At 42.2% G+C, this 26144-nt stretch overlaps 1 protein-coding gene across 2 annotated transcripts; it reads right to left on the reverse strand.

The window, feature by feature from the left end:
• Positions 1 to 13151: 13151 nt before the first annotated feature.
• LOC129847301 (endonuclease domain-containing 1 protein-like) lies at positions 13152 to 24237 on the reverse strand. 2 transcript variants are annotated; one of them, XR_008758399.1, is made up of 5 exons: positions 24166 to 24237; positions 23053 to 23323; positions 18762 to 18869; positions 16120 to 16484; positions 13842 to 13922 (listed from the first exon to the last, which is right to left on the reverse strand). XR_008758399.1 is itself a non-coding variant. In XM_055915052.1 (2 exons), exons 1-2 carry the CDS (start codon positions 16555 to 16557, stop codon positions 13152 to 13154), a joined length of 1209 nt encoding a protein of 402 aa, XP_055771027.1. In that variant the 5' UTR covers positions 16558 to 16650. The 2 variants fall into 2 exon arrangements, 1 of the variants encoding a protein (XP_055771027.1); XM_055915052.1 differs by lacking the exons at positions 18762 to 18869; positions 23053 to 23323; positions 24166 to 24237 and having other exon boundaries at positions 13152 to 13922; positions 16120 to 16650.
• Between the last annotated feature and the right edge of the window lie 1907 nt (positions 24238 to 26144).

Genomic DNA, 26144 nt, shown 5'->3' on the forward strand with positions numbered 1-26144 from the left:
TGTAGGTAAACACCACCCATGTTATCTACATGATTAAATGTCCATGTGGGCTGTGTTATGTAGGTAAACACCACCCATGTTATTTACATGATTAAATGTCCATGTGGGCTGTGTTATGTAGGTAAACACCACCCATGTTATCTACATGATTAAATGTCCATGTGGGTTGTGTTATGTAGGTAAACACCACCCATGTTATCTACATGATTAAATGTCCATCTGGGTTGTGTTATGTAGGTAAAACCTCTCGTTATCTCAGAGAATTAGTGAACATAAAGTTCAATCAGGAGTAACGACAGGGATTATCCGGTCGCAGTACATTGTAATGACCTACAACATGACATTAATACCTTTAGGTTGTGTGACAGAGAGAAAGTCAAGATATCAGACAGGGGAGGTGATATAACACTGAGCTAATGAGAATGTTTGGGGGTTTTCACCCTCCAGACATGATTCCCTAAAGGTCTTAATGATGAAATGTCCATGCATGTTATGTTGTAAATGTCAACATGAATTAATGCCTCCACTTCAGACTACTCTGACGTTTCTTCTTGAACGGAACCCAATGATTAATGAAAACTTACTTGATGTCCTCATTGTGGGTTTACAGACGTGTTCAGGGCCAGCCCTCCCATTAGACCGTCGCCTATGGCAGCACCTGAATTTGAGACGATATTTTGAAAATTGTCTGCCGCCCTCCGGCGCCCCTGTTCGGTCACTACACCGCCCGCGGCGCCCCTGTTCGGTCACTACACCGCCCGCGGCGCACCTGTTCGGTCACTACACCGCCCGCGGCGCACCTGTTCGGTCACTACACCGCCCTCCGTCGCCCCTGTTCGGTCACTACACCGCCCTCCGTCGCACCTGTTCGGTCACTACACCACCCTCCCGTCGCCCCTGTTAGGTCACTACACCGCCCTCCGGCGCCCCTGTTAGGTCACTACACCGCCCGCGGCGCCCCTGTTCGGTCACTACACCGCCCGCGGCGCCCCAGCCACCAGCTCATAGTGCTGCTCCAGTTCCCTCCCCCACCCCATTCCCCCTTCTCCCGAAGTTCACTCACACTATCCTTGGTAGGAATGGTGAGGTGTGTCTTTATATGGGATTATCCAGTTGTGAAACATTAATAAATGAATCTGCCAAACAAATCATTGTATTTTTTTAAAGTGTGTGTGAGGACGACGATTAGTGATTAAGACAGTAGCCTAACTTAAAACCTGTTATCGTTAGTGATTAAGACAGTAGCCTAACTAACCTGTTAACGTTAGTAATTAAGACAGTAGCCTAACTTAACCTGTTAACGTTAGTGATTAAGACAGTAGCATAACCTAACCTGTTAGCTAGCTACAACTCGTGGATATAATTTTAGATAAAAGTAATCTATCGAGATTTCAAATAATTTGCTACCATGTCTAATAGACAAAAAATATCAGTAAGCAAATGTATTTATTAAACAACGAGAAAAGAGGCACAATCTCTAAACCAAAGAAATTCTCTGGTGAAATGTATCAGTGTGCAGCAATGTCCATCAGCCGGTGTGGAGAATTACAAGCCTACGAGGACAGGACATTCATTCGCCAAGAACGACGAGCCCCCGTTAGCTGATTCTAGCAGCGAAGAGGACAAACCGGAGGAGTCCGGGCCATGCACTTCCACCGATGATGACAGCTCTCTGGCTGGACAAGAACAGGTGGTCGCACCAGGCCTAGCTAGACCTCCAAACAATGCCGGGGAAGACCCTACTATCTTGGACCCAGACTCAGATTCGTCGCTCCCCGTCCCCGGTGACAGTGGTGGTGCTGCTGCTAAATCCGACTCCCAGACAAAATCATAGAAGATCCCGGTGAGTGGCCAGAATATATGAATGGATCTTTACGGGATATGTTAGTGCAGGCTGGGCCACATCAGGATAAGGAGGGGAATTTACCAAGAGATGAGGGGCAACGAAAGTTTTCGGTGGCCAACTACAATAGGAGGATGGCGAACGGGGAGAGAGTGGAGAGACCAAGGCTTGTCTTTTCCAAGCAAAACGATGCAGACTTCTGTTTTTGCTGCAAACTTTTTTCACACGTGTGCAAATCTGCGCTGGTCAGGGATGGAACCAGGGACTGGAAGAATCCGTGTCACCACCTCAGCCTCTCATGAGAAGTCACATGACCACCCAGATAGTTTCCAGAGGTGGAAGGAGCTGGAGTTCAGGCTGGTGTCCAAGCAAACTCAGATGATTTGATTTCAGGACCCTGGACAGCTACCGAGAGAAAACATCGCTGACTGCAATGCAGCACCACAGCAGAGGAAAGAGGCCACTCTACACAATACATACATGATGATGTTGGACAATCACATTCAATATGGAAATAAACGAAATTCGTTAAGGCTGGGTCATTGACAGAAAGCTTATTTTACACTGCTCCAGCGAAACGAGGCCGCCATGCATTCATAACGAGGCCCACCCATTTATAACGAGGCCCACCCATTTATAACGAGGCCCACCCATTTATAACGAGGCCCACCCATTTATAACGAGGCCCGCCATGCATTTATAAAGAGGCCCACCCATTTATAACGAGGCCCACCCATTTATAAAGAGGCCCACCCATTTATAACGAGGCCCACCATGCATTTATAACGAGGCCCACCCATTTATAACGAGGCCCACCCATTTATAACGAGGCCCACCCATTTATAACGAGGCCCACCCATTTATAACGAGGCCCACCATGCATTTATAAAGAGGCCCACCCATTTATAACGAGGCCCACCATGCATTTATAACGAGGCCCACCATGCATTTATAACGAGGCCCACCATGCATTTATAACGAGGCCCACCATGCATTTATAACGAGGCCCACCATGCATTTATAACGAGGCCCACCATGCATTTATAACGAGGCCCACCCATTTATAACGAGGCCCACCACCCATTTATAACGAGGCCCACCCATTTATAACGAGGCCCACCATGCATTTATAACGAGGCCCACCATGCATTTATAATGAGGCCCACCCATTTATAACGAGGCCCACCATGCATTTATAACGAGGCCCACCATGCATTTATAACGAGGCCCACCCATTTATAACGAGGCCCACCCATTTATAACGAGGCCCACCATACATTTATAACGAGGCCCACCCATTTATAACGAGGCCCACCCATTTATAACGAGGCCCACCATGCATTTATGACGAGGCCCACCCATTTATAACGAGGCCCACCCATTTTTAATGAGGCCCACCCATTTATAACGATGCCAACCCATTTATAACGAGGCCCACCCATTTATAACGAGGCCCACCATGCATTTATGACGAGGCCCACCCATTTATAACGAGGCCCACCCATTTATAACGAGGCCCACCCATTTATAACGAGGCCCACCCATTTATAACGAGGCCCACCATGCATTTATGACGAGGCCCACCCATTTATAACGAGGCCCACCCATTTATAACGAGGCCCACCCATTTATAACGAGGCCCACCCATTTATAACGAGGCCCACCCATTTATGGCGAGGCCCACCCATTTATAACGAGGCCCACCATGCATTTATGACGAGGCCCACCCATTTATAACGAGGCCCACCATGCATTTATGACGAGGCCCACCCATTTATGACGAGGCCCACCCATTTATAACGAGGCCCACCCATTTATAACGAGGCCCACCATGCATTTATGAACGCGCTTGTTTCCAAAGCTCAAATGATCTTACTGTGTTTTACAGTTCTACAGGAATATTAAAATATATGTTAAATATGTAATATAAAAGTGTTATTTTTATTGTAATTGTAACAATTATGGGGTCGTACCATGTGTGATAACAGGTGGGATATTATTAATCAGAAACTCGTTTTCCTACTGTAGGTAGTAGGTTGCATAGTGACAGCAACATTGTAACTCTCCGATGCAGCGGTTAAAGTGAAACTCCCTTCTGCCTGGTCAGGAACCTCCTATATGTACACGCGTCCACCCAACATGTTAACGGTCAGAAACACAGAATTACACAGATCATTGGAGCTTATTTCTTCATCCTCCAACAAATAAGTGGTAAGACTTCCTGTTTGACGGACACAATTATCCTCCATAGATGTCGGTATAGACAAATACTACAATACTGTCGCATGTTCTGATTAAATACCTCCGTGTCTGGGAAGGGCTTGGTGTGTTTGGTTCTGATTAAATACCTCCGTGTCTTGGAAGGGCTTGGTGTGTTTGGTTCTGATTAAATACCTCCGTGTCTGGGAAGGGCTTGGTGTGTTTGGTTCTGATTAAATACCTCCGTGTCTGGGAAGGGCTTGGTGTGTTTGGTTCTGATTAAATACCTCCGTGTCTGGGAAGGGCTTGGTGTGTCTGGTTCTGATTAAATACCTCCGTGTCTGGGAAGGGCTTGGTGTGTTTGACTAAAACCAGGGCTCGAATTGACTGAGGGTATCACGTATCCTTTGTAAAAGAAAATAGCTAAAATGATATATATATTGTTTTCTTTATATTTGTAAATAAATACATAAAACGTATCCAGATGATATCAAGCGTTCTATAACAATGCGTAACTCTGTGACGTCTTATGGTAGAAACAAGCTCTGAAATGCCCGAGAAAGACGGGACTCCGATGCATATGGAGATATATTGATTCCTCTCTATGACAATCTGAAGCTGAGCTGCAGCTTATAATATTCGAAGAGATACAAAAAAACGGACTCTACTATTCTGTCCCTATTAATTGAGCTTTTCTCTTTCTGAAAAGAGAATATATTTGTTTAAACCCAGGCAGCTTTTAGTGAAGCACTTCTGTTGTTGCGTTTTACAAGGGACGAGAAGCCAGCGGTTGAAGCTGACAGTTTTCTGCGTCAGTGGAGCCTCTGTCTGGGTGGAAAGATCACTTTTGAAAGCGCCAAGTTTAGATCCATGAGGATGTCTAAGATGTCATTATTTTTGTCTCGTCCTGGGCGGCAGAACAACCAGGCCACTGGTGATTTTATCAATGTAATCAGATTAAAAATATTAGGCTATTTTACTGACATTGAACTGATTATATAGCCTACTAACCAGATGTGTTAAAATGGTGTTTAATTTGTAGCAGAGGACAATTAATTGGGCTGCTATTATGTTCTGTTCCTCCGACTTTTAGCTGAGATAAAAATGGACCCAACGACCTTCGACTCCAACAAAGAACCACTGGGGGGCGACAGACAACAGTAGACAACTCTGTACAACAGAAAATAAATACATAAATAAATTACATTATAATGACATTCACTGCAGACAGTGTGTGTGTGTGTGTGTGTGTGTGTGTGTGTGTGTGTGTGTGTGTGTGTGTGTGTGTGTGTGTGTGTGTGTGTGTGTGTGTGTGTGTGTGTGTGTGTGTGTGTGTGTGTGTGTGTGTGTGTGTATGTGTGTGTGTCTGTCTGTCTATGACTCCAGTTACAATGAAAATCCCTTTGTTCAACAGACCTGGAGATATTTATTGGTTTCTGATGGATCAGCAAAGTGATTGGTGACAGATTGGTAACATGGTGAGTACAGGGTTCTCCATGTTTTCTCCCAGGTCAGTGATGTATTGCTTCGTCCCAAATGGAACCCTATTCCCTATGTAGTGCACTACTTTAGACCAGGACCTATTTGAACCCTATTCCCTATGTAGTGCACTACTTTAGACCAGGACCTATTTGACCATTATTCCCTATGTAGTGCACTACTTTAGACCAGGGCCTATTTGACCATTATTCCCTATGTAGTGCACTACTTTAGACCAGGGCCTATTTGACCATTATTCCCTATGTAGTGCACTACTTTAGACCAGGGCCTATTTAAACCCTATTCCCTATGTAGTGGACTACTTTAGACCAGGACCTGCACTACATAAGGAATAGGGTGCCATTTGGGACACAGCCAATAAGAATGGTTATAATTCCAGACAATGCAGGGCTGCGTTCAGTACATAAAACTAAATAGTATGTTCAGTACATTAAACTAAATAGTATGTTCAGTACATTAAACTAAATAGTATGTTCAGTACATTAAACTAAATAGTATGTTCAGTACATTAAACTAAATAGTATGTTCAGTACATTAAACTAAATAGTGTGTTCAGTACATTAAACTAAATAGTATGTTCAGTACATTAAACTAAATAGTATGTTCAGTACATTAAACTAAATAGTATGTTCAGTACATTAAACTAAATAGTATGTTCAGTACATTAAACTAAATAGTATGTTCAGTACATTAAACTAAATAGTATGTTCAGTACATTAAACTAAATAGTGTGTTCAGTACATTAAACTAAATAGTATGTTCAGTACATTAAACTAAATAGTATGTTCAGTACATTAAACTAAATAGTATGTTCAGTACATTAAACTAAATAGTATGTTCAGTACATTAAACTAAATAGTATGTTCAGTACATTAAACTAAATAGTATGTTCAGTACATTAAAACTAAATAGTATGTTCAGTACATTAAACTAAATAGTATGTTCAGTACATTAAACTAAATAGTATGTTCAGTACATTAAAAACGTAATGGAGCGTTCAGTTGAATATAAATGGTGCTGTACTGAACAACCAGCTGAAGAAATGGGGAGCGGTTGGGTTGTTGGGTCTAAATGCACCGTTTCCCTTTAAATACGTCCCTCAATGCTTCCAGCCACACCAGGCAGACCCACTTCCAGCCACACCAGGCAGACCCACTTCCAGCCACACCAGGCAGACCCACTTCCAGCCACACCAGGCAGACCCACTTCCAGCCACACCAGGCAGACCCACTTCCAGCCACACCAGGCAGACCCACTTCCAGACACACCAGGCAGACCCACTTCCAGCCACACCAGGCAGACCCCCTGAAAGGAGCACATTTATCTCAAAGTCTGATCAAGAATGTACAAAAACATTTTGAGAACTTGTCGTTGAGCACAAACCATTCCACAACGTAGCAAACGTTCCAGCGAACTGAACGTACCCCTGGTGAGTTGTGTGTAGGACACTAGAGCTGCCTTTACACAGACAGACCAATATTGATATAAATATCTGATACTTTTACACTATTTGGTATTTTGAACAATCAGATGACCTCTCAAAAAGAGCAGATGTGAAACGAACTGATATGATTGGTCAACAGATATCTGAATCGGGGTGCCTGTGTTAAAACAGCCTTATTTGACTGAGTGAAACCGAGAATGAGAAAAGATTGAGTGAAATATAAAGAGGGATGGGAAGCCAAAATTCTAACTTGCTTTGACATTGCTGGTTTTTAACCGAATCATTCCTGAAATCTGATCATTACTTTCAATTGATTAGGGACCTGCTTTGTGTACTGAACAAGACTCATATTGTCTAAAGATGATCACATTTTCAATCCCTGTTCAACCTCACATAAAGACAGAGCTGACCCTCACTACCAGGGTAGAAGGTTAATGTCCACTACCTGCTGCTGACAGAGCTGATCCTCACTACCAGGGTAGAAGGTTAATGTCCACTACCTGCTGCTGACAGAGCTGATCCTCACTACCAGGGTAGAAGGTTAATGTCCACTACCTGCTGCTGACAGAGCTGACCCTCACTACCAGGGTAGAAGGTTACTGTCCACTACCTGCTGCTGACAGAGCTGACCCTCACTACCAGGGTAGCAGGTTAATGTCCACTACCTGCTGCTGACAGAGCAGATCCTCACTACCAGGGTAGCAGGTTAATGTCCACTACCTGCTGCTGACAGAGCTGATCCTCACTACCAGGGTAGCAGGTTAATGTCCACTACCTGCTGCTGACAGAGCAGATCCTCACTACCAGGGTAGCAGGTTAATGTCCACTACCTGCTGCTGACAGAGCTGATCCTCACTACCAGGGTAGCAGGTTAATGTCCCCACTACCTGCTGCTGACAGAGCTGATCCTCACTACCAGGGTAGCAGGTTAATGTCCATTACCTGCTGCTGACAGAGCTGATCCTCACTACCAGGGTAGCAGGTTAATGTTCACTACCTGCTGCTGACAGAGCTGATCTTCACTACCAGGGTAGCAGGTTAATGTCCACTACCTGCTGCTGACAGAGTTGATCCTCACTACCAGGGTAGCAGGTTAATGTCCACTACCTGCTGCTGACAGAGCTGATCCTCACTACCAGGGTAGCAGTTTAATGTCCACTACCTGCTGCTGACAGAGCTGATCCTCACTACCAGGGTAGCAGGTTAATGTCCACTACCTGCTGCTGACAGAGCTGATCCTCACTACCAGGGTAGCAGGTTAATGTCCACTACCTGCTGCTGACAGAGCTGATCCTCACTACCAGGGTAGCAGGTTAATGTCCACTACCTGCTGCTGACAGAGCTGATCCTCACTACCAGGGTAGTAGGTTAATGTCCACTACCTGCTGCTGACAGAGCTGATCCTCACTACCAGGGTAGGAGGTTAATGTCCACTACCTGCTGCTGACAGAGCTGATCCTCACTACCAGGGTAGCAGGTTAATGTCCACTACCTGCTGCTGACAGAGCTGATCCTCACTACCAGGGTAGCAGGTTAATGTCCACTACCTGCTGCTGACAGAGCTGATCCTCACTACCAGGGTAGCAGGTTAATGTCCACTACCTGCTGCTGACAGAGCTGATCCTCACTACCAGGGTAGCAGGTTAATGTCCACTACCTGCTGCTGACAGAGCTGATCCTCACTACCAGGGTAGCAGGTTAATGTCCACTACCTGCTGCTGACAGAGCTGATCCTCACTACCAGGGTAGCAGGTTAATGTCCACTACCTGCTGCTGACAGAGCTGATCCTCACTACCGGGGTAGCAGGTTAATGTCCACTACCTGCTGCTGACAGAGCTGATCCTCACTACCAGGGTAGCAGGTTAATGTCCACTACCTGCTGCTGACAGAGCTGATCCTCACTACCAGGGTAGAAGGTTAATGTCCACTACCTGCTGCTGACAGAGCTGATCCTCACTACCAGGGTAGCAGGTTAATGTCCACTACCTGCTGCTGACAGAGCTGATCCTCACTACCAGGGTAGCAGGTTAATGTCCACTACCTGCTGCTGACAGAGCTGATCCTCACTACCAGGGTAGGAGGTTAATGTCCACTACCTGCTGCTGACAGAGCTGATCCTCACTACCAGGGTAGCAGGTTAATGTCCACTACCTGCTGCTGACAGAGCTGATCCTCACTACCAGGGTAGCAGGTTAATGTCCACTACCTGCTGCTGACAGAGCTGATCCTCACTACCAGGGTAGCAGGTTAATGTCCACTACCTGCTGCTGACAGAGCTGATCCTCACTACCAGGGTAGCAGGTTAATGTCCACTACCTGCTGCTGACAGAGCTGATCCTCACTACCAGGGTAGCAGGTTAATGTCCACTACCTGCTGCTGACAGAGCTGATCCTCACTACCAGGGTAGCAGGTTAATGTCCACTACCTGCTGCTGACAGAGCTGATCCTCACTACCAGGGTAGCAGGTTAATGTCCACTACCTGCTGCTGACAGAGCTGATCCTCACTACCAGGGTAGCAGGTTAATGTCCACTACCTGCTGCTGACAGAGCTGATCCTCACTACCAGGGTAGCAGGTTAATGTCCACTACCTGCTGCTGACAGAGCTGATCCTCACTACCAGGGTAGCAGGTTAATGTCCACTACCTGCTGCTGACAGAGCTGATCCTCACTACCAGGGTAGCAGGTTAATGTCCACTACCTGCTGCTGACAGAGCTGATCCTCACTACCAGGGTAGCAGGTTAATGTCCACTACCTGCTGCTGACAGAGCTGATCCTCACTACCAGGGTAGCAGGTTAATGTCCACTACCTGCTGCTGACAGAGCTGATCCTCACTACCAGGGTAGCAGGTTAATGTCCACTACCTGCTGCTGACAGAGCTGATCCTCACTACCAGGGTAGCAGGTTAATGTCCACTACCTGCTGCTGACAGAGCTGATCCTCACTACCAGGGTAGCAGGTTAATGTCCACTACCTGCTGCTGACAGAGCTGATCCTCACTACCAGGGTAGCAGGTTAATGTCCACTACCTGCTGCTGACAGAGCTGATCCTCACTACCAGGGTAGCAGGTTAATGTCCACTACCTGCTGCTGACAGAGCTGATCCTCACTACCAGGGTAGCAGGTTAATGTCCACTACCTGCTGCTGACAGAGCTGATCCTCACTACCAGGGTAGCAGGTTAATGTCCACTACCTGCTGCTGACAGAGCTGATCCTCACTACCAGGGTAGCAGGTTAATGTCCACTACCTGCTGCTGACAGAGCTGATCCTTACTACCAGGGTAGCAGGTTAATGTCCACTACCTGCTGCTGACAGAGCTGATCCTCACTACCAGGGTAGCAGGTTAATGTCCACTACCTGCTGCTGACAGAGCTGATCCTCACTACCAGGGTAGCAGGTTAATGTCCACTACCTGCTGCTGACAGAGCTGATCCTCATTACCAGGGTAGCAGGTTAATGTCCACTACCTGCTGCTGACAGAGCTGATCCTCACTACCAGGGTAGCAGGTTAATGTCCACTACCTGCTGCTGACAGAGCTGATCCTCACTACCAGGGTAGCAGGTTAATGTCCACTACCTGCTGCTGACAGAGCTGATCCTCACTACCAGGGTAGCAGGTTAATGTCCACTACCTGCTGCTGACAGAAGGTCTATTCTCTTTCACAACACATTCAAATGTTATTTATTTATTTTTAATAAGAAGGATGAAATATAAATGTTATAATAACATTGTAATCATATGCAAAGTGAGTCTAGGCTAAGCAGTAAATATTTTAGATATTTGTTTCAAAATAGATTTTGTATGAAGTTGATCCTGAGATTAACATGATATACAGTGGGGAGAACAAGTATTTGATACACTGCCGATTTTGCAGGTTTTCCTACTTACAAAGCATGTAGAGGTCTGTAATTTTTTATCATAGGTACACTTCAACTGTGAGAGACGGAATCTAAAACAAAAATCCAGAAAATCACATTGTATGATTTTTAAGTAATTAATTTGCAGTTTATTGCATGACATAAGTATTTGATACATCAGAAAAGCAGAACTTAATATTTGGTACAGAAACCTTTGTTTGCAATTACAGAGATCATACGTTTCCTGTAGTTCTTGACCAGGTTTGCACACACTGCAGCAGGGATTTTGGCCCACTCCTCCTCCAGATCCTTCAGGTTTCGGGGCTGTCGCTGGGCAATACGGACTTTCAGCTCCCTCCAAAGATATTCTATTGGGTTCAGGTCTGGAGACTGGCTAGGCCACTCCAAGACCTTGAGATGCTTCTTACAGAGCCACTCCTTAGTTGCCCTGGCTGTGTGTTTCGGGTCGTTGTCTTGCTGGAAGACCCAGCCACGACCCATCTTCAATGCTCTTACTGAGGGAAGGAGGTTGTTGGCCAAGATCTCGCGATACATGGCCCCATCCATCCTCCCCTCAATACGGTGCAGTCGTCCTGTCCCCTTTGCAGAAAAGCATCCCCAAAGAATGATGTTTCCACCTCCATGCTTCACGGTTGGGATGGTGTTCTTAGAGTTGTACTCATCCTTCTTCTTCCTCCAAACACGGCGAGTGGAGTTTAGACCAAAAAGCTCTATTTTTGTCTCATCAGACCACATGACCTTCTCCCATTCCTCCTCTGGATCATCCAGATGGTCATTGGCAAACTTCAGACGGGCCTGGACATGTGCTGGCTTGAGCAGGGGGACCTTGCGTGCGCTGCAGGATTTTAATCCATGACGGCGTAGTGTGTTACTAATGGTTTTCTTTGAGACTGTGGTCCCAGCTCTCTTCAGGTCATTGACCAGGTCCTGCCGTGTAGTTCTGGGCTGATCCCTCACCTTCCTCATGATCATTGATGCCCCACGAGGTGAGATCTTGCATGGAGCCCCAGACCGAGGGTGATTGACCGTCAACTTCAACTTCTTCCATTTTCTAATAATTGCGCCAACAGTTGTTGCCTTCTCACCAAGCTGCTTGCCTATTGTCCTGTAGCCCATCCCAGCCTTGTGCAGGTCTACAATTTTATCCCTGATGTCCTTACACAGCTCTCTGGTCTTGGCCATTGTGGAGAGGTTGGAGTCTGTTTGATTGAGTGTGTGGACAGGTGTCTTTTATACAGGTAACGAGTTCAAACAGGTGCAGTTAATACAGGTAATGAGTGGAGAACAGGAGGGCTTCTTAAAGAAAAACTAACAGGTCTGTGAGAGCCGGAATTCTTACTGGTTGGTAGGTGATCAAATACTTATGTCATGCAATAAAATGCAAATAATTTCCTTAAAAATCATACTATGTGATTTCCTGGATTTTTGTTTTAGATTCCGTCTCTCACAGTTGAAGTGTACCTATGATAAAAATTACAGACCTCTACATGCTTTGTAAGTAGGAAAACCTGCAAAATCGGCAGTGTATCAAATACTTGTTCTCCCCACTGTATGTTATTGAATTATCACGTATGATGTCGATCACAGCTTGAATTTCAGATCAGGTCAAATCTAATCTAATCTCAACACTCAAAACCAAATCAGCTACTGGGTTATATCTTTAAGAATCAATGGGAACATATCATTCATTTAAAAGTCCATATGGATACAACAATCACAGATTGTCCCTTTAACAAGAGAAAAAGCATTACAAATAATATACAGAGTGAATCTACTGAAGCAGGTCAGTAGTCTACTAAAGCAGGTCAGTAGTCTACTAAAGCAGGTCAGTAGTCTACTAAAGCAGGTCAGTAGTCTACTAAAGCAGGTCAGTATAGTAGTCTACTAAAGCAGGTCAGTAGTCTACTAAAGCAGGTCAGTAGTCTACTAAAGCAGGTCAGTAGTCTACTAAAGCAGGTCAGTAGTTTACTAAAGCAGGTCAGTATAGTAGTCTACTAAAGCAGGTCAGTAGTCTACTACAGCAGGTCAGGTTAGTAGTCTACTAAAGCAGGTCAGGTCAGTAGTCTACTAAAGCAGGTCAGGTCAGTAGTCTACTAAAGCAGGTCAGGTCAGTAGTCTACTAAAGCAGGTCAGGTCAGTAGTCTACTAAAGCAGGTCAGGTCAGTAGTCTACTAAAGCAGGTCAGGTCAGTAGTCTACTAAAGCAGGTCAGGTCAGACTAAACCAGGTCCATTATTACCTGCTTGACCTGATGATGTCACAGGTTCCTGGTGGTTATGTCACTACATCATCATCACCAGCACAGAAACAAATACAACAGGTAGGTAATAACCTTTGACCCCCACAGAGGAACAGACACAGTCATCATCATAGACACAATGATCATGTTCATCCCCCCCAACCTTGAGGGGAAGAGCTCTCGGAGGATCAACTTTTGGACACTGATCTGGGAACAGCTGGACACCATTACCATAACGCTTGTTCAGCTTGTCATACAGTTCTGCCAAGTTATGGGGTTCCAATACTTTTGTGTTCTTCAGTCCCTCTTTGTTCTCCCCCCAGTGTGCTACGGCCATCCACTTGTCCTTCTCACTGGTTTCACAGCAGAAGGCTGTCCACAGGAGATCTGGGATGTTCACTCTGTGGTTCAGTTGGTTGTTGTTGTTGTTGGGAACTGCTCCAGTCACCACATAGGCTTCTATCTTGTTGTTGTTATCCTTACAGTTCTTCTCAAGATATTCTCTGACTTTGCACTCCATTGTACACCATCTGACTCGGTTGAGGTTTTCGTTCTGGGGAACGGCGTTTGTCAGGGTGCAAGTGGACCTCTTGGTATCATCATCAGGTGCATATGAACATGGGAAAAGGTGACCTCTGTCCAGACCGCTTTTGTCGTAGTCTGTGTTCACAGCCTGGTTGACTATAACTTTACGATTATTAAGCATCTTCTTCACCTCACGTTGGAAATTCATCTCTTCTATATCTATATCTTTATTAAGCACCTTCTTCATCTTATGTTGGGTATTCATCTCTTTTATATTTATATCTTCAAGCTGCAGAAACATCAGTCAGACATTACAACTCTTTAACTAGTTTAGACATTAAAACTCTTTAACTAGTTTAGACATTACAACTCTTTAACTAGATTAGACATTACAACTCTAACTAGTTTAGACATTACAACTCTTTAACTAGTTTAGACATTACAACTCTTTAACTAGTTTAGACATTACAACTCTTTAACTAGTTTAGACATTACAACTCTTTAACTAGTTTAGACATTACAACTCTTTAACTAGTTCAGACATTACAACTCTTTAACTAGTTTAGACATTACAACTCTTTAACTAGTTTAGACATTACAACTCTTTAACTAGTTCAGACATTACAACTCTTTAACTAGTTTAGACATTACAACTCTTTAACTAGTTTAGACATTACAACTCTTTAACTAGTTTAGACATTACAACTCTTTAACTAGTTTAGACATTACAACTCTTTAACTAGTTTAGACATTACAACTCTTTAACTAGTTTAGACATTACAACTCTTTAACTAGTTTAGACATTACAACTCTTTAACTAGTTTAGACATTACAACTCTTTAACTAGTTTAGACATTACAACTCTTTAACTAGTTTAGACATTACAACTCTTTAACTAGTTTAGACATTACAACTCTAACTAGTTTAGACATTACAACTCTTTAACTAGTTCAGACATTACAACTCTTTAACTAGTTTAGACATTACAACTCTAACTAGTTTAGACATTACAACTCTTTAACTAGTTCAGACATTACAACTCTTTAACTAGTTTAGACATTACAACTCTAACTAGTTTAGACATTACAACTCTTTAACTAGTTCAGACATTACAACTCTTTAACTAGTTCAGACATTACAACTCTTTAACTAGTTTAGACATTACAACTCTTTAACTAGTTTAGACATTACAACTCTTTAACTAGTTTAGACATTACAACTCTTTAACTAGTTTAGACATTACAACTCTTTAACTAGTTTAGACATTACAACTCTTTAACTAGTTTAGACATTACAACTCTTTAACTAGTTTAGACATTACAACTCTTTAACTAGTTCAGACATTACAACTCTTTAACTAGTTTAGACATTACAACTCTTTAACTAGTTCAGACATTACAACTCTTTAACTAGTTTAGACATTACAACTCTTTAACTAGTTTAGACATTACAACTCTTTAACTAGTTTAGACATTACAACTCTTTAACTAGTTTAGACATTACAACTCTAACAAGTTTAGACATTACAACTCTAACTAGTTTAGACATTACAACTCTAACTAGTTTAGACATTACAACTCTTTAACTAGTTTAGACATTACAACTCTTTAACTAGTTTAGACATTACAACTCTTTAACTAGTTTAGACATTACAACTCTAACAAGTTTAGACATTACAACTCTAACTAGTTTAGACATTACAACTCTTTAACTAGTTTAGACATTACAACTCTAACTAGTTTAGACATTACAACTCTTTAACTAGTTTAGACATTACAACTCTAACTAGTTTAGACATTACAACTCTTTAACTAGTTTAGACATTACAACTCTTTAACTAGTTTAGACATTACAACTCTTTAACTAGTTTATACATTACAACTCTTTAACTAGTTCAGACATTACAACTCTTTAACTAGTTTAGACATGACAACTCTTTAACTAGTTTAGACATTACAACTCTTTAACTAGTTTAGACATTACAACTCTTTAACTAGTTTAGACATTACAACTCTTTAACTAGTTTAGACATTACAACTCTTTAACTAGTTTAGACATTACAACTCTTTAACAAGTTTAGACATTACAACTCTTTAACTAGTTTAGACATTACAACTCTTTAACTAGTTTAGACATTACAACTCTTTAACTAGTTTAGACATTACAACTCTAACTAGTTTAGACATTACAACTCTTTAACTAGTTTAGACATTACAACTCTTTAACTAGTTTAGACATTACAACTCTTTAACTAGTTTAGACATTACAACTCTTTAACTAGTTTAGACATTACAACTCTTTAACTAGTTTAGACATTACAACTCTTTAACTAGTTTAGACATTACAACTCTTTAACTAGTTCACAATTTAACAATCCAGACTTAAGCTAAAGGTGGTTGCAACACATTCTCAAAGTGTATAAAAGATACTGTATGTCTATAGCAGTAAACAAATACACATGTTGAATGAATAGAGATTAGAACTACCTGGGGTTCTATCATCCAGGTTGGTCTATTGGTCGACGTTGATTTGTTTTGATTTGATCCCGTACACGTTGTATCACCAGTGGGGTCTGTAGGAGGACCAGCGTTTTTTTTTTTTATTATTATTTTTTTTTCAGTTTTTTTTTGTTGACTTGTATTACCAGTGAAGGTGTAGGCTGAGAACACAGGGATCCTGTTGGTCGTGTTGTAGAGAGTTGCAAACCTGTAGATGGTGTTGTACTTTTGGCAAATCAGCTTGTAGTGGTTCTGGTCCTGGACTTCTCCACCAACCAAAATACCTGGGAGATTTGGAGTTGACCCATTCAGGAAGAACTTATTGCACTGTGGAACATCACTGAACTTCTCCACTACATGAGAGAGAGCAGGAGGAAGGAGAGAGAGAAGGAGGAGAGTAGAGAGATGATTCAATACCCCCATCATCACCTGAAGACTGTACACCACAGAGACAAAGATGAAGTTACAGAGACCAGTTGGTAGACTGGAGACTGTTGAGCTGAGTCAGGACAGACTGATTTAAATAGGTTTTCAGAGACTCCTCCTTCAGATGTCAAGACAGAAAGGGTTGATTTGCATAAACCCCTCTGTATGTTTCCATGGAAACTGCTGTAACAAATAACATGTGACTCACCTACTGTAGTTTCTAACACGTATGGACCCAGAACTTAATCACACAAGTCTATAGTTCTGGGTTAATGAGATTAGACTGCTCTAAATAGTGACTGCATCCACACTTTGGTTCTGGTAGAACAACGTTTTAGGATAAAAACATGACTTTACTCAGCATAGAGTCTGTCAGAAGATACACATCCCACTATTACAACAGTGGGACTGTTCTGGAATTACGATTGCTGAGTTCACATTCATTAATGTCCCACAAGGCTTAGCGACTCTGAATCAGCAACTCAAAGAAGTAACACACAAAATGACCTCCAGCAGGCCACAAATGTGCATGTGTCAGCATATGGTCTCACAAGGGGTCTGAGGATCTCATCTCGGTACCTAATGGCAGTCAGGCTACCTCTGGCGAGCCCATGGAGGGCTGTGCGGCCCCACAAAGAAATGCCACCCCACACCATGACTGACCCACCGCCAAACCGGTCATGCTGGAGGATGTTGCAGGCAGCAGAACGTTCTCCACGGCGTCTCCAGACTCTGTCACATCTGTCACGTGCTGAGTGTGAACCTGCTTTCATCTGTGAAGAGCACAGGGCGCCAGTGGCGAATTTGCCAATCTTGGTGTTCTCTGGCAAATGCCAAACGTCCTGCACGGTGTTGGGCTGTAAGCACAACCCCCACCTGTGGACGTCGGGCCCTCATACCACCCTCATGGAGTCTGTTTCTGACCGTTTGAGCAGACACATTCACATTTGTGGCCTGCTGGAGGTCATTTTGCAGGGCTCTGGCAGTGCTCCTCCTGCACAAAGGTGGAGGTAGCGGTCCTACTGCTGGGTTGTTGCCCTCCTACGGCCTCCTCCACATCTCCTGATGTACTGGCCTGTCTCCTGGTAGCGCCTCCATGCTCTGGACACTACGCTGACAGACACAGCAAACCTTCTTGCCACAGCTCGCATTGATGTGCCATCCTGGATGAGCTGCACTACCTGAGCCACTTGTGTGGGTTGTAGACTCCGTCTCATGCTACCACTAGAGTGAAAGCACCGCCAGCATTCAAAAGTGACCAAAACATCAGCCAGGAAGCATAGGAACTGAGAAGTGGTCTGTGGTCACCACCTGCAGAATCACTCCTTTATTGGGGGTGTCTTGCTAATTGCCTATAATTTCCACCTTTTGTCTATTCCATTTGCACAACAGCATGTGAAATGTATTGTCAATCAGTGTTGCTTCCTAAGTGGACAGTTTGATTTCACAGAAGTGTGATTGACTCGGAGTTACATTGTGTTGTTTAAGTGTTCCCTTTATTTTTTTGAGCAGTGTACTATGAATACATTTCTTATTTCATGAAACTACCAGACAGGACTCATCTTCATACAGAGGAGTTTATCCAACCCTCCTTGTCCAGTCTTGACCACTAATTATACCAGACAGGACTCATCTTCATACAGAGGAGTTTATCCAACCCTCCTTGTCCAGTCTTGACCACTAATTATACCAGACAGGACTCATCTTCATACAGAGGAGTTTATCCAACCCTCCTTGTCCAGTCTTGACCACTAATTATACCAGACAGGACTCATCTTCATACAGAGGAGTTTATCCAACCCTCCTTGTCCAGTCTTGACCACTAATTATACCAGACAGGACTCATCTTCATACAGAGGAGTTTATCCAACCCTCCTTGTCCAGTCTTGACCACTAATTATACCAGACAGGACTCATCTTCATACAGAGGAGTTTATCCAACCCTCCTTGTCCAGTCTTGACCACTAATTATACCAGACAGGACTCATCTTCATACAGAGGAGTTTATCCAACCCTCCTTGTCCAGTCTTGACCACTAATTATACCAGACAGGACACATCTTCTCCCAGATACCATCACAGAATATATAACAATTTAGTTAGAAAGGACGCCACTGGGTGAACATTGAGGCATTGATAGATCATGAGAGAAGAAAATACTAAATTACCATTTCTAAACTTTTCATTTAATATGGAAAAACTCACCCCAGCACTTTCTGAGACAGGAAGGACATCACCCTCTTCTGGTCTTCACCCTACCAGGGACAGGACAGTGATGAACTGTGAGTTCTGTAGGTAGCTCCTGTTTGGGTACTGTGGTAGTATAAATACACATATCAGAGGGTACTGTGGTAGTATAAATACACATATCAGAGGTTACTGTGGTAGTATAAATACACATATCAGAGGGTACTGTGGTAGTATAAATACACATATCAGAGGGTACTGTGGTGGTATAAATACACATATCAGAGGTTACTGTGGTAGTATAAATACACATATCAGAGGGTACTGTGGTAGTATAAATACACATATCAGAGGGTACTGTGGTGGTATAAATACACATATCAGAGGGTACTGTGGTAGTATAAATACACATATCAGAGGGTACTGTGGTAGTATACATACACATATCAGAGGTTACTGTGGTAGTATAAATACACATATCAGAGGGTACTGTGGTAGTATAAATACACATATCAGAGGGTACTGTGGTAGTATAAATACACATATCAGAGGGTACTGTGGTAGTATAAATACACATATCAGAGCGTAATGTGGTAGTATAAATACACATATCAGAGGGTACTGTGGTAGTATAAATACACATATCAGAGGGTACTGTGGTAGAATAAATACACATAGAGGGTACTGTGGTAGTATAAATACACATATCAGAGGGTACTGTGGTAGTATAAATACACATATCAGAGGGTACTGTGGTAGTATAAATACACATATCAGAGGGTACTGTGGTAGTATAAATACACATATCAGAGGGTACTGTGGTAGTATAAATACACATATCAGAGGGTACTGTGGTAGTATAAATACACATATCAGAGGGTTGGGTACTGTGGTAGTATAAATACAAATATCAGAGGGTACTATGGTAGTATAAATACACATATCAGAGGGTTGGGTACTGTGGTAGTATAAATACACATATCAGAGGGTACTGTGGTAGTATAAATACACATATCAGAGGGTACTGTGGTAGTATAAATACACATATCAGAGGGTACTGTGGTAGTATAAATACACATATCAGAGGGCAAATACACATATCAGAGGGTTGGGTACTGTGGTAGTATAAATACACATGTCAGAGGGTTGGGTACTGTGGTAGTATAAATACACATATCAGAAGGTACTGTGGTAGAACAAATACACATATCAGAGGGTACTGTGGTAGTATAAATACACATATCAGAGGGTTGGGTACTGTGGTAGTATAAATACACATATCAGAGGGTACTGTGGTAGTATAAATACACATATCAGAGGGTACTGTTGTAGTATAAATACACATATCAGAGGGTACTGTGGTAGTATAAATACACATATCAGAGGGTTGGGTACTGTGGTAATATAAATACACATATCAGAGGGTACTGTGGTAGTATAAATACACATATCAGAGGGTACTGTGGTACTATAAATACACATATCACAGGGTACTGTGGTAGTATTAATACACATATCACAGGGTACTGTGGTAGTATAAATTCACATATCAGAGGGTTGGGTACTATGGTAGTATAAATACACATATCAGAGGGTACTGTGGTAGAATAAATACACATATCAGAGGGTACTGTGGTAGTATAAAAAGACATATCAGAGGGTACTATGGTAGTATAAATACACTTATCAGAGGGTACTGTGGTAGTATAAATACACATATCAGAGGGTACTGTGGTAGTATAAATACACATATCAGAGGGTACTGTGGTAGTATAAATACACATATCAGAGGGTACTGTGGTAGTATAAATACACATGTCAGAGGGTACTGTGGTAATATAAAAACACGTAGCAGAGGGTTGGGTACTGTGGTAGTATAAATACACATATCAGAGGGTACTGTGGTAGTATATATACACATATCAGAGGGTACTGTGGTAGTATAAATACACATATCAGAGGGTACTGTGGTAGTATAAATACACATATCAGAGGGTACTATGGTAGTATAAATACACATATCAGAGGGTACTGTGGTAGTATAAATACACATAACAGAGGGTACTGTGGTAGTATAAATACACATATCAGAGGGTACTGTGGTAGAATAAATACACGTAGCAGAGGGTTGGGTACTGTGGTAGTATAAATACACATATCAGAGGGTACTGTGGTAGTATAAATACACATATCAGAGGGTACTGTGGTAGTATATATACACATATCAGAGGGTACTGTGGTAGTATAAATACACATATCAGAGGGTACTGTGGTAGTATAAATACACATATCAGAGGGTACTGTGGTAGTATAAATACACATATCAGAGGGTACTGTGGTAGTATAAATACACATATCAGAGGGTACTGTGGTAGTATAAATACACATATCAGAGGGTTGGGTACTGTGGTAGTATAAATACACATATCAGAGGGTACTGTGGTAGTATAAATACACACATCAGAGGGTACTGTGGTAGTATAAATACACATATCAGAGGGTTGGGTACTGTGGTAGTATAAATACACATATCAGAGGGTACTGTGGTAGTAAAACACACATATCAGAGGGTACTGTGGTAGAATAAATACACATATCAGAGGGTACTGTGGTAGTATAAATACACATATCAGAGGGTACTGTGGTAGAATAAATACCCATTTCTGTTGTATAATAGTAAATATAAGTAAAAAACAGTTAAAGGTTATATCATTCATTAATATCCCACAAGGCTTAACACTTAACTCTGCACCCCCCCCCCCCCCCTCTATCCTCTGTTAATTTGTAACTTTGTGAGGGTGGAGACTTCACTAACCAGAACTCAGTTCTCATTATTGGAAACCAGAAGATATTAATAATGGTTTCAGTTATTGGTGTTGTTTATGTTGATGTATTGTGGTCTGAACACTGCTGAGTTTATTTCCAGTAACTGAAGTAGTTCACAGTAAGAGTTGACACAAGGCTGTGTATGTAGAGTTAGAAAATGTGGTTCCTAACAACACTGTGGTCAGAGCAGCACTGGACTGTTTAACACCTCAGACTCAGCAGCTGTAGATTCTTCAGTTGAGGCCTTTTCTCAGTAAGAGTAGAGGAGACTGGGGAACAAACTAACACTTTTAGAATTCAGTTTATTAGGAAAATATTATTTAAGTTAGATTAATCATATTTTTATACAAACAACATATCTCAGCTACCATTACACACTAAGTATGTTCCTAGGACGTACCAGTCATTTACAATTCAACCAAAGGTGGAGGGAATTAAATGTTACAATTGACCCAGTAGGTGAATGTTCCACAGGTCAATAATTTAACAAAAAGAGAAGCAGCAAGTATATTTACTTCAGGGACTCAAAACCCTTTTTCTTCTTCAATAAAACTAAAAGTCATCAATGGATTTAAACAAAACCTCTTGGACATGTTGAGAAACTAAACAAGCAATAGCAGTGTTGCTATTGAACGTTGGCTTGTATGATGTATGATATACTATGAATCAATGTCTTATTTCATGAAATTACAGGAATCCTTTGTTTCAGGGAAACATTATATTTGTTCAACATGCGTGTGGGGAGGAGTTCCCCTTTCTGTCCAATGAGGTCATTTCTGGACAATATTTCAGCAAGTAAAATGATGGTTCTACTTTAGAATGTGGAACACACAGCCAATAGGGAGGTTTAATTGTTACACATGATAAATAGTCACACCTGTTCCACATACAGAGGAGTTTATCCAACCCTCCTTGTCCAGTCTTGACCACTAATTATACCAGACAGGACTCATCTTCATACAGAGGAGTTTATCCAACCCTCCTTGTCCAGTCTTGACCACTAATTATACCAGACAGGACTCATCTTCATACAGAGGAGTTTATCCAACCCTCCTTGTCCAGTCTTGACCACTAATTATACCAGACAGGACTCATCTTCATACAGAGGAGTTTATCCAACCCTCCTTGTCCAGTCTTGACCACTAATTATACCAGACAGGACTCATCTTCATACAGAGGAGTTTATCCAACCCTCCTTGTCCAGTCTTGACCACTAATTATACCAGACAGGACTCATCTTCATACAGAGGAGTTTATCCAACCCTCCTTGTCCAGTCTTGACCACTAATTATACCAGACAGGACTAACTCTAGACCAGTTCCTCTGTTTACTTCAGACACATCTTCTTCCACATATCATCACAGAAAAGTTAATCAGTTAGATAATGTTTACCAGTGGCATCCTGAGACATTGATAGATCATGAGAGAAGAAAATATTAAAATTACAATTTCTAAGCTTCTCATTTATTATATAAAAACTCACTCCAGCACATTCTGAGGCAGGAAGGACATCACCCTCTTCTGATCTTCACCCCACTAGGGAAAGGACAGTGATGAACTGTGAGCTCTGTAGGAGGCTCCTGGTAAACAGCATCCGGTCAATCCACTGCTGCTTCTTGTTGAGAGATGCCCGCCGGCTCTCTGGAATAACCAGCTGCATTTAAGGGAGAGAGAGAGAGAGGCAGGAAGGACATCACCCTCTTCTGGTCTTCACCCCACTGGGGCAAGTTCAGAAGCCTGGGGTGGATACATACCTAATACATACAGAGAATACATAAGTGACAGATACAGTACTAAGCATTCTCAGCACCATGACAGCAGATCTACAGCATGAAAGGTAAGTGACAGATACTAGATTTAGTTGTGTAACTAAAGGACAAAGAATGCATAGGCCTTTATGACAGATACAGGAAGGGAGTGTCATAATGGAAGGGGTTTCATCTGTAAAAAGTCCACACTGCATTTATGGAAAGCTGTGTATCATTCAATACATGGACAAATAGTAAGATTAACACAATGCATATCTTCCATTATTGTAAAGTATTCATGCTTGCAGAATGCCAAGGGAATTGAATAGCCTACCTAACATTGCAATACATTGCAGAACCATATTCATGTGTAGATTGAAATGCAAGGCAAATATCCCGATTATCACACCATTAAACTAGATAACATAATACATGTATTAGCTAATCCATGACTGATACATGTTGAATAAAACTGTTATACACTGGAACCGAAAATAAACTACTGTACAGTAGCATGCTAAAGTTACTGTACTGTAGCCTGCATCACGTAAACACTATTTCACAACTTCACAGACGTCTTACACCATACAACAAAGCACGAATATAAGCGATAGTATGCATTAAAATAGCTACGATTGTAAAAAATAGTATTGAAAATGCAGACAAGTGGCCGCTGATTGTACCGGGAGTTACCGATACCAAACCAATGCTACGGGTATCATAGGTAGATGACTGCAGAGATAGAACTGTATAATGTTTTCAATTCACTTTTCCATTCTTCTGACAACTTCACAGATGTAGCAATAAGATTACAATCCATTTCATTCAACCTTATAAAAGATACTTACTCTGTAACTCTCCTTGTGATTTAAACAATGATCCGATGAAGGGAAAATGTCTTCTTCTTCGATGGAGTTTAACGGCGGTTGACATCCAATGTTAAGGTGCATTACCGCCACCTGCTGGACGAGGTATTAAATAAGAAACGTAAAAACAATATCCCGGATAAGAGGTAAAACGATATCATATAAAATAAAACAAGTCAACTAAAAAAACCATCATACGTCTTCAATCACAGTCCAGTCCAAAATACATCCCTACACCGGCTCAAGGGCCTGTGATGGGGCTACATTCACCGACAGGATTTCTTGCACCGAGGAAATCAGGAAGACCCCCAAAAACGTTCAGCTGCATTCACAATGATTCCAATGTTCTTAGACTTCTTCTCTGCTTGTGTTGTACAGTTTATAACTATTGTAATAAATTATACAAAGTCCACCATTTTAACATGTAGCATTTTACTATCCCTCGGTTGATGAAAAACCTTCACTGGTCCTGGAGGCTCTACTACCATTGTTCTTCCCTGCCATTCTTTCCTTCCCATGTTCACTCCTTACCCTTGACACCTCATTCTCCTTCAGCCTATCAGGGCACTCCAAGAGCCACATGTTCACCTCCACAGTTGCAGCATTTCCCTTCATCTGGCGTACGATATTCTTCCCTTCTGCACACACTTGACACATGACCAAATCTTTTACATTTATGACACTGAAGGAGCTTGTGCATTAAAGCTCTTACCGGGTAAATCATGAATCCTGATTTTATATGAGAAGGGAGAGATTATTTACCGAAGAACAGTAGCATGGATGGAGTGAACTTATTTTCTCTGTCCACCATACAAGTCCATCAACGTGCACCAACCACTCCATCGATGTCTTCAGTTATATCCTCTACATATCCTCTTCAGTTATATCCTCTTCATCTCCTCTTCAGTTATATCCTCTACATATCCTCTTCAGTTATATCCTCTACATATCCTCTTCAGTTATATCCTCTAGATATCCTCTTCAGTTATATCCTCTACATATCCTCTTCAGTTATATCCTCTACATATCCTCTTCAGTTATATCCTCTACATATCCTCTTTAGTTATATCCTCTACATATCCTCTTCAGTTATATCCTCTACATATCCTCTTCAGTTATATCCTCTACATATCCTCTACAGTTATATCCTCTACATATCCTCTTCAGTTATATCCTCTTCAGTTATATCCTCTACATATCCTCTTCAGTTATATCCTCTTCAGTTATATCCTCTACATATCATCTTCAGTTATATCCTCTACATATCCTCTTCAGTTATATCCTCTACATATCCTATTCAGTTATATCCTCTACATATCCTCTTCAGTTATATCTTCTTCAGTTATATCCTCTACAGCACATATGTCAGAGTCAAGGCCCGCGGGCCACATCCGGCCCGCGAGAAGGTTTTTTACGGCCCCTGGGATGATCTTGATTTATTATTAGAACCGGCCCGCAGACCGCAGCAAGCCGGCAGCCCGCAGATCTTTTACACGCACCAATACTACATTTCCCACAATGCAACGGTGACGCACCGAGCAGTAGGCTGCTTCATTTCAATATTTATTGGCACAGCAGTCGTCAGCATCACAGTAAAATTAACTTTCAGATACCCATCAAAAATGGCAAAACGGAAGGTGGACACTGAGAACCGGGGGTTTCAAACAAGGTGGGAGTCGGAGTATATGTTCACGGAGGTAGCTGGAAAACCTGTGTGTCTTCTGTGTGGAGAAAGTGTGGCGGTACTGAAAGAGTATAATCTGAGACGACATTATGAAACGAAACACGCGGACAAAAACAAGAATATGGACATGGACAAATCACAAGGCCAGGCTGCTGTCAAGGCCAGTTTTATTTTGCCAGAAGAGATCGCTAAATCAGCCCGGCCATTTACGGAGGGGGATTTCATCAAAAACTGCATGATTAAAGTTTGTGACGAAGTTTGCCCAGAAAAAAGGCAA

Source organism: Salvelinus fontinalis, unplaced genomic scaffold, assembly GCF_029448725.1.
Source record: "Salvelinus fontinalis isolate EN_2023a unplaced genomic scaffold, ASM2944872v1 scaffold_0766, whole genome shotgun sequence".
Taxonomy (NCBI): domain Eukaryota; kingdom Metazoa; phylum Chordata; class Actinopteri; order Salmoniformes; family Salmonidae; genus Salvelinus; species Salvelinus fontinalis.

Bases quoted from the DNA above. Each gene is read 5' to 3' on its own strand.
- LOC129847301 (XM_055915052.1), bottom strand. From the start codon at position 16,557: ATGATGGGGGTATTGAATCATCTCTCTACTCTCCTCCTTCTCTCTCTC. The intron at 13,923-16,119 runs GTAGTTCTAATC...ATGTTTCTGCAG, and splicing joins CCTGGATGATAGAACCCCAG to CTTGAAGATATAAATATAAA.